Below are 13,091 nucleotides of genomic sequence, written 5' to 3'. Positions count from 1 at the left end.
AAGAAAGGAAATAGGGAAATCCCCGGCAATTACAGACCAGTAAGTCTCACGTCTGTCATCTGCAAGGTGTTAGAAAGGATTCTGAGGGATAGGATTTATGACCATCTGGAAGAGCATGGCTTGATCAAATGCAGTCAACACGGCTTTGTGAGGGGCAGGTCATGCCTCACAAACTTTATCGAGTTCTTTGAGGATGTGACTAGAAAAGTTGATGAGGGTTGAGCTGTGGATGTGGTGTATATGGACTTCAGCAAGGCATTTGATAAGGTTCCCCATGGTAGGCTCATTCAGAAGGTCAGGAGGAATGGGATACAGGGGAACTTAACTGTCTGGATACAGAATTGGCTGGCCAACAGAAGACAGCGAGTGGTGGTAGAAGGAAAATATTCTGCCTGGAAGTCAGTGGTGAGTGGGGTTCCACAGGGCTCTGTCCTTGGGCCTCTACTGTTTGTAATTTTTATTAATGACTTGGATGAGGGGATTGAAGGATGGGTCAGCAAGTTTGCAGACGACACAAAGGTCGGAGGTGTCGTTGACAGTATAGAGGGCTGTTGTAAGCTGCAGCGGGACATTGAAAGGATGCAGAGATGGGCTGAGAGGTGGCAGATGGAGTTCAACCTGGATAAATGCGAGGTGATGCATTTTGGAGTGTCGAATTTGAAAGCTGAGTACAGGATTAAGGATAGGATACTTGGCAGCGTGGAGGAACAGAGGGATCTTGGTGTGCAGATACATAGATCCCTTAAAATGGCCACCCAAGTGGACAGGGTTGTTAAGAAAGCATATGGTGTTTTGGCTTTCATTAACAGGGGGATTGCCTTTAAGAGTTGTGAGATCTTGTTGCAGCTCTATAAAACTTTGGTTAGACCGCACTGGGAATACTGTGTCCAGTTCTGGTCGCCCTATTATAGGAAAGATGTAGATGCTTTGGAGAGGGTTCAGAGGAGGTTTACCAGGATGCTGCCTGGATTGGAGGGCTTATCTTATGAAGAGAGGTTGACTGAGCTCGGTCTCTTTTCATTGGAGAAAAGGAGGAGGAGAGGGGACCTAATTGAGGTATACAAGATAATGAGCGGCATAGATAGAGTTGATAGCCAGAGACTATTTCCCAGAGCAGAAATGGCTAGCACGAGGGGTCATAGTTTTAAGCTGGTTGGAAGAAAGTATAGAGGGGATGTCAGAGGTGGGTTCTTTACACAGAGTTGTGAGAGCATGGAATGCGTTGCCAGCAGCAGTTGTGGAAGCAAGGTCATTGGGGTCATTTAAGAGACTGCTGGACATGCATATGGTCACAGAAATTTGAGGGCGTATACATGAGGATCAATGGTCGGCACAACATTGTAGGCTGAAGGGCCTGTTCTGTGCTGTTCTGTTCTATGTTCTATCTTCTAAATAGTGACTGTAACATCTATAAGCTCAGCATTCAGTTTAAGAGTGAGCAACCTGATCAGAAACAACTGTGCTAAACTTAAACACAGGAATTGTAAAACAATGAGGGCAGACTTAGCTGGAGTGAGCTATTTAATAAATTCAGCAGAAAAGACAGTTGAGGAGAAATGACAGATGTTTAAGAAAATAGCTTATGACACACAATAAATATGTATCCAATTGAGGGAAAAGGATTTAAGGGAGGGGGTAAACTAAATGTGCTAACCAGCAAGTTAAGCAAAGCATTAAATTGGGGATTTAAAAAAAAGCTTGAGACAAAGATTAGGCAACAAAAGAATTGAAAAATGTTAAAAAGAAACAAAATGTTACCAAAATTTAATAGAGTGAAGACCTTTTGAATGTAAATTAACATATATTGAAGAAGATCTTGTCTGTTTGATGTTGTATAAAAAGGTAGAGGGCAAAGTGAACATAAGCCTCTGAGGAAATGAGACTTGGGAAGTAATATTGGGGAACTAGGAAGTAGCAGAGGAGTCAAATAAATGTTTTGCCAGTTGTCATGCGAGAATACACTAACATCTGAGAATTACTAATCAATCATGGGACAAAGAAGAGGGGATGTGTGTGTGTGTGTGTGTGTGTGTGTGTGTATGTATGTATAAAAGAGGAAAAAGTACAAGGGAAACCAGTGGGATTAACGGTTGGTAATTTGCCTGAACCTGAGGTATTGCATTGTTAAAGGAAGCAGCCACAGAGATAGTAGGTACACTGGTATTAAATTTACAAGAGTCTTTAGATTCTGGAAAAGTTCCAGAGGTTTGGAAAACTGACAATATAATACCCTTATTCAAAAAGGGAGGGAGACAGAAATGCAGTACCTATAGGCCAGCTATCTTAACATCTGTCATTGGGAAAATGTTGGAATCTGTTTTAAAGAATGTGATAGCCGAACACTGAAAATGCATAATAAATTCAAATAGAGTCAGCGTGGATTTAATAAGGGAAATCATTGCCTGACATGTCTAAAGTTTGTGGAGGAGGTAACAAGCAGAATGGATAAAGAAGAATCAGTAGATGCAATATATTCGGACTTCCAAATGGCATTTGATAAGGTACTGTACATGAGGCTACTTATGTTGCGGGAAGTAATTTGACATGGATGGAGGATTGGCTAACTAATAAAAGTCAAAGGTTGGATTAGATGAGCATTTTCAGGGTGGCACCCTGTAACTAACAGTACCATAGGAAATCAGAGCTGGGGCCACAATTATTCACAATATATATTAATGATTTGGATGAGGGAAGTGAATGTGCTATCGACAAAGTGGTGGGAAGACAAATTGTGAGAATGACATGTAGTCTACAGATGGACAAACCTGCCAGATTGTGCTCTGAGAAAATGTGATGTTGTACACTTTTTGGTAGAAAGAATAGAAGAGCTGACTATTATTTAAATGGTGAAAGACTGCAGGAAGCTGCGGGACAAGGACATGGTTTTGGGAGAGGGGAAGAGGTCCCCGTGCATCAATCATAAATCTAGGAAAGCAAATGGAATTGTGGGCTGGGGAATTATTGGCCTTTTATTTCAAAGGCATGAAAGTATTAAAACAAGGAGGTTTTGTTAAACTGTACAAAGTGCTAATTAGACCATGCAGTAAATTTCCTCTGACCTAGACAGCCTCTCAGGTCCCACATTTACTGACCGGTGTACTCTGAATTCCAAAGTCCATGCAGCCAGAAATAAAAGTTGAGGTGGAGTGTAGTCCACACCAGAATGCTGTGAACAGTGTTGGTCCCCTAGGGAAAGAAATACTAACACTGGGGGGAAATCTGGAGAAGGTTCTAGGTTGGCGCTAGAATGGAAGGCTTGCTTTCTGGCAGTACATTGGGCTTGTCCTCATTGCGGCTTAGAAGACTGACAGGTGACATAATTGAAACATGCAAGATTCTGCAGGGACTTTAATCTAATGTCTGGACCTAACCCTTGGGTCACCAAGTACCGCAGATCAATGACCTGCTAAAGGCAGGCAAAGTAATACATTGGTAGCTGCCTGTGTATTCCTCCTGTACTATGGACACCACCAGGTTATATGGCTATTACCTGTTGAAGGGAAGAAAAAGAATAATTAATATTGCACTTTTGTTTAAAGTGGTCGGTAAGTCTCACCAACCCTTCTAATTATAAATACCTTTTTTTAAAAAAAACAGTATTCCATCTGCTGCTAACTGGTTGAAACCAGCAGAGCTGTGACATTGGCTGCCTGACATCTAGAGGATATATATTAATCTACCCGTGTATAACTCTTTGTACATAATGCCCAATATTCACACTTTTGAATTCAATGGAGCTGAATGTTAGGTGACTTATCATGTCTTCTACATTGTCCGGGTCCAAGGTAACCCTGTTATTTTAATTTATTTTACTTAGTTTGCCTGTTGGTTGAAGACTGCTAGTAATGTTAAAGGCTTAAAGGATTGAAGAGATGTTACAAATTTTTTTACTGTTAAACTTTTCTAAAATGACATTCTTTTGTGTTTTGTATTTGCACATTTAAAAAAAAAGCATAACAGTTCCGACTGCAAGATGTGAAATAGTTAAGTGCTGTAGCCTTAATTGCTGATGATAGCATTTTTGGCAATTTCTCATAAAGGCCGGACTTCCTGTCATTGTTTTCCGTTTGAACTCCAAAGATTATTGTGAGAAGCAATGCAGATGGCTACATTTAAAAGTCAGTTTAATAGGGGTCATTTAAAAATAGAACTGGTGCTACTGCCCATGAATTGAAAAGATAATCCAGCCATGCGAGCAGACTGCCTTTGCTGGCTGAGCATCTTATCATCAAGTTGTGTGAACCTAAAACTCCCAGCAGTGTATGACAGCTGGATGTATATTTAAAACCGAATCAATTTATATATACTCAACACATGAAAATAGATTTAGACAGGGATGTGAACAGGATGCATCAGGTGGGGTGTATCACGTTGGCTGTTAAAGAAAATAAATTGTAAGCAAACTGCGTGAAATCAACGTCAACAACAACTATTTCCTCTAGTTATCTAGTTACAGATTGAGATATCCCTTGTGTAATAAAGATGTCAACTGAAAATTTGGGTACTGATAACCATAGTTGCACTGAGTTTTTCAGATGCTTTATTCCATGTTTTGCGATGAAAAAACTGAGGGATGTTACAAATGGAAATTAATGTATTTTTCCCTTTGTGGGCAGGTGGAACAGTACTTCTGATGTGATGCCCACCAACATGCTTCTGGTACAAATCTATATGTGCACATTTCCCCACTTCAAGTTAGCCACTCCTGTGCTATCTCTGTGTTATTATTTTTGTCTAAGGCTTGAGGAAACTTTGGAACACACTCTGCCTTAGAAGGCAGCAAAGGCAAGAGCATTAAATACTTTTTATGGTAGAGGTAGATTCTTGTTGGGTGAGAGAATCAAAAGTTATTAAGGGGTAAATGTAAAAGTCAAATTCAAAACGTTTAGAAGATCTGCCATGACCATGTTGAATGGCAGAACAGGCTCAAGCAGGCCGAGTGGCTGCATTCTGCTCCTAATTCATATGTTGAAATAAAAATTGCTAATCTAATGACCACATTTTTAACCTGGCCAATTTGTCCCCCTCTACAGTCATTAGGAAATACCATCATTTTTCCAATCAACCTGTTCCGGGATGTTATTACATACATCGGGTAGGTGGGGCTTGATATGGGTCTCCTGCCCCAGAGGAAGGGGTAGTACCACTGCAGGAGTGTAACGAGCCATAGCTAATGATAACATCAGCAAACGTTTATTCTAAGCTTGGGTTACTACAGTTTGGGTTCAGAGAAAATCCTTTGGCTACAGTCTTTGTTGCCACCTTAATTCAGCCTTGTCATTAGTACTGTGTGCTACAGAAGAGTGAGGATAACTGTCCTTGTATCAGACTAGTATCAACTGAATAGGGTACTAGGGATTGTTAAAAACAGTGGTTCAAGGCCTTATCCGAACAGTTGCAAAAAAGGTTATGATTGGCAAAGTACAGTGATTAAAGTTCTAGGATATTACTGCAGATGTTCTTTGGGGGGGGTGTTCTTGGCCTTAAACTTTTGTTTTTGCTGCTTCATTAATCACCTTCCATTCAAATGGTAGAGAAGGGCACATTGCTGATGATTCTATACTGTTTCAAGTCCATGCATGATTTTTCCAATAAAGAAAAGGCTGTGACAGTGTATAGCAGAACATGGAAGATAATCAGTCTTAGATTGACTGACTGTGATTTTTACCATCTATTTTCAGGTAATGACCATCTCCAACAAGAAAAATCCCACCTTCTGTTTTTTAAAGTACCACTATTAACCCAAATTCTTGGTTAATAACATCTTGGGTGGGAAGGGGGCAGGCACTAATAATGAGAAATACAGCTTCGTGTTATATCAATAACGTAGAAGTTTTGGAAAAATGGTTGATGCTCTGTTCACACCTAACCCCTCAAAGCCTCTCTATTATTTACAAACCTAAAGTCCAGGAGGCTGATGTGAAATTTAGCTGGATGGATGCATCTGTAGCCAAGTACAAGCACTTGACTCCATCCAAAACAACGGGGTCCACATGCCTCGTGTCATTCCCAGTGAACTTATCAACCACCCCAACTGTGGTTGCTATGTACTACTTACAGGATACGCTGGAGCACTAACATGCCAAGTTTTATTCAATAGCACTACTAAACTTCATCACTGGAAATGGCAAGAGCAGCAATTGATGAAGATACATGTCTCATAAACCTGATTTGTGCGAATATTGCTGTGCCTTCACTTGTTGCAAAGCCAAAATCTTGGATACAAATCCTACCATTGGAACATTCTCAACTTGAGGATCGCAGTGATTAAGAACATTTTGGGCTAATAAGCAATAGACAGAACATAGTGCTGACAATCACTTACAGATTATCTTTCGTTGTCAGATGATTACTTAAATCTGGAATTACAAAAGTAGTATGGGATTTTAATAATTATATGTAATTTCTTCAGTGACAAAAATCAATTTTCCCTGTTACTGATTTAGTGACCGTGTCATACCAAATGTAATTAAAACAACCATTTGTGATTCCACAATTAATGCCTGAAACAAATCAATGCTGAAAATAACTATTGAAAATCAATATACATAGGCCTATTACACATTTAAAATACAAAGTAAAGCCAATTTAGAACATACACAAATGAGAGTCTGAGTAAAAGCTGTCTGCTTCAACACACTTTCATACTTGTCAGCCTAAACCATAAATGCGTAACCCTATGACCTTCACTTTAACCTGTCACATGGCTTTCTTCTTTACAGCTTTACAGCTAATCACAATTAATCAGCATACGATTTAATTCTACAAATGCTTAATCAAGTCAAAATTTGTTTAATGAAATCAAATATTGTTATACAGAATAAAAACCAAAAGAACTGCAGTTGCTGTAAATCAGGAACAAAAACAAAGCTCAGCAGGTCTGGCAGCTTCTGTGAATGAGAACAGTTAATGTTTTGGGTCCAGTGACCCTTTCTCAGAACTTATACACAACTTTTGCGACATCTTTTCAAATGCCTTCTCCAAACCAATGTGTATAAACTGTCATTTTCCCACATTATTCTTCATCTAACCATTTTACTTTACTCACTTTGCCCATCCATATTGCTTTGCTAACACTTTTGTATTCTCTTCACACCTTGCTTTCATAGCTATCTTCATGCTATCAGCAAATTTGGCTACAGTGCAGTTGGTCCTTTCATCCAAGTCAATATAATAGATTGTAAATAGCTGAGGCCCCAGTGCTGATTCACTTTCACCAACTTGATTTTTGCTGTTAGTTAGCTAGACCTATATTTGTGCTAATATACCATGTTGACAACATTTGACTTACAGGCAGTATGGTAAAGAATACTTTTTATTTCTTTATAAGCTCTTTGTATTCTGTAATTTTTAAAAGAATTTTGGTGAAAAACACTTTTTAAAGAGTTTGCATCAGTTGTAAAGACATCATTTTGTAAATTTTTTTGGATAATATGACATGCAGGACTAAGAGACCTGTAAACTCTGGATTTGGAAATAGTATCTAGCAACAGGAAGGGAGTTTGATTTTTTTTTTAAGAAAAGAAAAGAGGTAGTGTGGCTGTAGACACAAATGAAAGCTGCATTCAGAGGATTTATGGATGAAGAAAATCAGTGCATAGATGCAAAGAGAGACAAATTAGACAGCAGAACATCCTTGAGGGGCCAAGCCAACTTGGTCTCTGGAAGATAAAGTGTGGGGCTGGATGAACACAGCAGGCCAAGCAGCTGGAAGATATCAGATTTTGTCTTTGGCAGCAAAGTAGACTGGTGTTCTTCAAGGTACTGTGTGAGCTGGGTAAAATGGCCCAAAATATTGGAAGCTGTGTAAACAGCTCAGATGCTGAAAAGTTGGCTGTTATTTCTGGAAATGGTCAAAATTGTGACCCAGGGTTTTATTGGTTGATTGGTTGAAAGGTGAAAGAAAATTCGTAAGTGTGTTGTGCTGATAATGTTCATACCCATGAAACCTGAAAGTGCAAGCTGTTATCAGCTAGCATTCCTGCCTTGTCCTGCATATTTCTGTAGAAATTACCACCCCTTTTATAGGGGAAGTTTGTTGCAGTTCAGTTTACAGATTCACTTTACCGAACCAGATTGCATTCACTGAGTAAATCGAACAGTTTGGTGGTACTGAAATGAATATTATTGAATAGGAAGACCATGCTGAAGCTTTACAGCTTACATCAGAATAAATGCAAGATTGTCAGATGGCCCGTGATTGCGGCAGTTATATGACAAGAGAAATATCTGCTGATTAGTTGGCAAGTTAGCCCTGCACAAGGCATTGCAATGGAGAAAATGGCAAAACAATATGTTCCCCAAGCTCCAGCATAATTCAAAATATGTGTAAGACTTAAACAGATTCCGTTTTTAAAAAAAAGGTTCCTGTGTATAAATGTATCTCACTTTTATAGAATGTAAAAAAAAAAGTTGAGTTTCACTCTTCATCTTAATTTAGTCCTTAGTGTAGCAATAGCTCATTCAGGATTATTCAACTAGTGCTAATTAATCATAGAATAACATCTAACATTTTTGCTTTGGGTTTAACAGCTGTGGTTTGTTTGATTTTGGTCATTGCACCATCTATTATGGGCAACTAAAGAAACCTTCTGTTTGATTTGAGCATGAACAGTTGGGGCAGTCAGTCTCTGTAATTGGTATTACACTGTCACTGAAAGTCAGATGTGATGTTGCTCAATTGTTTGGTGGGCAGACCAGCTTTCTGTACCAATGGCAATCTGTCAGTGGAAAATACCACCCATAACCGTTGTGTTATAACAGTGTAGAACAGTTGTTTAACCTGAGTTTACACAGTAATTTTGGGGAATTGAGGCTTATCTTCTTTCTGAGCAGCTACTTTCTCATCCTGCCCTGCCCAGAATGAATTGACATGAAGCATGGAAGGGTGCATGAGAAGTGGCCAAGGACACAGGGGCTTGGCTGTCATGTCTAAAGTCTCTAAAAGGTGGGGCAATTTGCACATGCGCTGGCGCTGACATCACTGCACTTGGAATGTGGTGACACCATTGGTGCATGCACAGACAAATCTTGAAACCTGTTGTGACCAGCTGACATCACTGGCCCTATGAGGACCAGTTCTGGCAGCCATGCTACCAGCCATTTTAGCTCTGAGTGATTAATCTAAATTATAATTTCCTCTTTGTGTTTATGAACTGTTGTAGTTAATCTGTGTGATTTTGAAGTTGATGCAGTAATATAATCTTTGGTTCCAGTGAGTCATATTGGATTAGAAACATTAACGCTGTCTCGAGAGAAGCTGCCCAGATATCTTCAACTTCAGCATTTTGCTCTCATTTCAGATCTCCAACACAGTAGTTTGCTTTTACAATACGACCAATGGCTTACTAAGCTTTTTCTCAAATTACTTGGAATGTAGTAGTCTTAAAAAGCAGGCCTACAACCGCCTAATGTGTGTGACCAGAAGGGTGCAATAAATGTCGCGGACGCCAGTCTTACCTACAGCTTGATAGCAATTTTTATTTTAAAGTCTTTATGATAGTCAAATCCATTAGTGTAAACCCAAATTTAAGTCCGGACCAGGTAACTTCTCAATGTAAGGGATCTTTAAGTGACATTTATTTGACAGACTAAAACCAGAGAATGAATTGGAATGATGTAGAGAAACTGCTGTTAAGGAACTTTGGGCACTATATATCGCAATTGTTTAACAATACTGTCAGAACGCAGTAACAGAGGTGCTTTTAAATGCATGTTATTATGTACTGCCTTTTAATTTGACCAGAAGTTTTATCCTTTTTATTTCTCCCTTTTTTTTCATTTTAGGAGAGTTCAGGAGATGCAATTCCAACCATGGAAGAAAAACCTCTGTCAGTTGCTGCATTAGCGTCAAAATTTAAACAAGAAACAAACAATACCTTGGAAAAAAATGAGGTAAGCTTTTAGGTCTTTTTATGAAATTGATATTTGCTGCACATTACTTATCTTAACTACATTGAACATTAGAAAATGGTAATAATGTTTCCATCATTAATAACAAAATTAAATCAAGAAATGTTTGAAAGTCCCTATTCAATTTTCACAAATGGATTAGCAATATTCGTGTTTTACGTATACATACTTCACTTGACCTTATTAACAGATCATACTATATGACATTTCACTCTTCTTAAGAAATCTATTTTTTTTAAAATGTAAGCAATTACTAGTCAGTTCTAAAATGCATCCAGACCAGTTATTTTTAATTTCATTGCAGTTCAAATGGTTTTCTACATTCAGTATTTTAGCATCAGAGGAATTTTCTTGCGATTTCTCTCTTCTTTTACAGTATTCTTTCTATCTTGAATTTTCCCTTAATGGACTTCCCTCTTATCCCTTGTGATACTAAATTCAACATGTACAGCATTGTTCTGTTCCTCATTACCCATTGCTGCATCGGCCTGTCTGATTCCTCTCATTTGTGACATATTGTTCTTACTCAATCTCTTCATCTGTCTTCATTTATCTTTCTTCTCATTGTTTTATTATTTGAAGAAGGCTAATAGTGCAAGGGAATACATAGTAAAGGGTAGGATGCTGAGAAGTATAGAAGAACAGTGTATGTCCACAGACCGCTGAAAGTAGTTGAATAGGTAGCAATGATGGACTAAAAGAAGTTTGAATACTTGCCTTTTAGTTGATTGAGACATCATATATAAAAGCTAGGAATTATGCTAGAACAGTGTAAAACAGTAGTTGGGCAGAAATTCACAACATTTAAAAAGTACTTGGATATGCATGTGAAGTGCTGTAATCTTTCCAGCTGTTGGTCTTTAGCAGTAACGTGGGAATAGGCTGAATGTCCATTAATCAGCTAGTGAATAAATGATGGGCTGAATGGTCTCTGCTATGCTGTAAGGTTCTGTGAATTTTCTTTTGATTCTTTCTGGGATGTTGGCATTGCTGACTAGGCTAGCATTTATGGCCCATTTCTAACTGCCCGGAGAGCAGTTAAAAGTATCATTCATATGGGTCCGCAGTTGCATGCAATCTAGACCAGTTAAGAATGGCAGATTTCCTCCCCTAGTCTTGGATTATGTTCTTTAGGGGAGGCTACCTGCAGGCATAAGGGCAGTCTGAAAATGGACACTTTTAAGAATGAGATAACAAGACTTTGGAGACAGTACGTTCCTGTTAGTGTGAAGGGTAAGGCTGATAGCTGTACGGAATTCTGGTTGACTAGAGAAACTGAGTTTCTGGTCAAGAAAAAGGAGGCATTTATCAGATATAGACAACTGGGATTGGTTCAATCCCTAGAAGAGTACAAGGGCGGGAGGAATATAATTAAGAAGGAAATCAGGAGGCAAAAAGGGGATGTGGCTTTGGCAAATAGAGTTAAAGAGAATCCAAAGACATTCTACAAATACATTATGGGCAAAAGAACTGAGGGACCGAATAGGGCCCCTTGAAGATCAACAAAGTCATCTATGTATGGAACCACAGGAGATGTGTGAGATACCAAATGAGTATTTCACATCAGTGTTTACTGTAAAGGAGGATATGGAAGCTAGAGAACTTGGGGAAATAAATAGTGATATTATACAAGAGGAGGTGCTGGAGGCTTAAAAAAGCTTAAAGGTGGATAAATCCCCAGGCCCTGATCCATTGTTTCCCAGAACTTTGTGGGAAGCTAGGAAATAGATTGCTGGTCCCTTGCTGAGATTTCTGTATCATTGATTGGAACAGGTGGGGTGTTGGAAAACTGGAGGTTGTGGTGCCATTATTTAAGAAATGTGGTAAGGAAAAGCCAGGGAAGTATAGACCAATGAGACTTGCGTCAGTGGTGAGTAAGTCCTTGAATAGGACTCTGAGGGAGAGTATTTATGTGCATTTGGAAAGGTAAGGACTGATTAGGGATAGCAAGCATGGCTTTGTGCATTGGAAATAATGTCTGTCAAACATGATTTGAGTTATTTGAAGAGGGGTCGAAGATGATTGAAGGCAGAGTAGGTCGTGTTGTCTGTCTGTATGGACTTCAGTAAAGTGTTTGAAAAGGTTCTGCTATGTAGACTGGTTAGTAAGGTTAGATTACGTGGGATTTGGGGGAGTTTGCCATGGGATACAAAATTGGCTTGAGGTTAGGAGACAACCTATGGTAGTGGTGGAAGGTTATTATTTTGGACTTGAGACCAGGATCTGTGCTAGGTCCACTTGAATTTTGTCACTATATCATAGGAAGTACGGTTAGTAAGTTTGCAGATGATACCAAAATAGGGGATGAAGTAGACAGTGAAGAAGATTATCCTGAGTACAACAGGACTTTGATCAGATGAGTCAGTGGGGCGAAGAATGGCAGATGGGATTTAATTTAGATAAATGTGAGGTATTGCATCCAGATAAGGCAAACTAGGGCAGAATGTATACAGTTAATGGTAAGGCCCTGGGGAGTGTTGCTGAACAAGGAGACCTCCAAGTGCAAATGTGTAGTTCCTTGAAAGTGGGGTTGCAGGTAGATAGGGTGGTGAACCAGGTGTATCGCGCACTTGCCTTCGTTGGCCATAATATTGACTAAAGAAGTTAGGACATCATGTTCTAGCCGTACAGGTCATTGGTGAGGTCACATTGGCAATACTGGGCACAATTCTAGTTGCATTCCTACAGAAAGGATGTGAAACTTGGAAGGTTTCAGAAAAGATTTACAGGGATATTGCTGGGACTGGAGGATTTGAGCTATAGATTGAGGCTGAATAGCCTGGGGCTTTTTATCCTTGGAGCATTGGAGACTGAGGTGACCTTTTATAGAGGTTCATAAAAAACACGAGAGGCATCGATGGGATGAATAGACAAGATTTTTTTCCTAGGATGGAGAAGTCCAAAACTAGAGGGCATACGTTGAAGGTGAGAGGGGGAAGATTTAAAAAGGACCTGAAGGGTAACTTTTCCATGCAGAGGTGCTATGTGTCTAGAATGAGCTGCCAGAGGAAGTGGTGGAGGCTGATACAGTTATAACATATAAAAGCCATCAGGATGGGTATACGAAAAGGAAGAGTTTAAAGGGATATGGGCCAAATGCTAGCAAATGGGACTGAGGTCTCTTTGCAGATGAGTTGGACCAAAATGTTTGCTTCTGTGCTGCAAGATTCTATAATCCT

General features: G+C 39.3%; 1 protein-coding gene across 2 annotated transcripts in view; it reads left to right on the top strand.

Moving 5' to 3' along the window:
- Nucleotides 1-13,091, top strand: part of LOC125457071 (capZ-interacting protein-like) — a 65,611-nt gene that overhangs the window by 38,948 nt on the left and 13,572 nt on the right. For both annotated transcript variants that reach the window (XM_048540782.2, XM_048540781.2), the window contains exon 2: nucleotides 9,787-9,894. In XM_048540782.2, coding sequence (XP_048396739.1) covers nucleotides 9,787-9,894 — 108 coding nt within the window. The remainder of the gene's footprint in view (nucleotides 1-9,786; nucleotides 9,895-13,091) is intronic.

This window comes from Stegostoma tigrinum, chromosome 12 (genome assembly GCF_030684315.1).
Source record: "Stegostoma tigrinum isolate sSteTig4 chromosome 12, sSteTig4.hap1, whole genome shotgun sequence".
In the NCBI taxonomy this organism is placed as follows: domain Eukaryota; kingdom Metazoa; phylum Chordata; class Chondrichthyes; order Orectolobiformes; family Stegostomatidae; genus Stegostoma; species Stegostoma tigrinum.
This window is presented reverse-complemented; position numbering and strand designations above follow the sequence as displayed.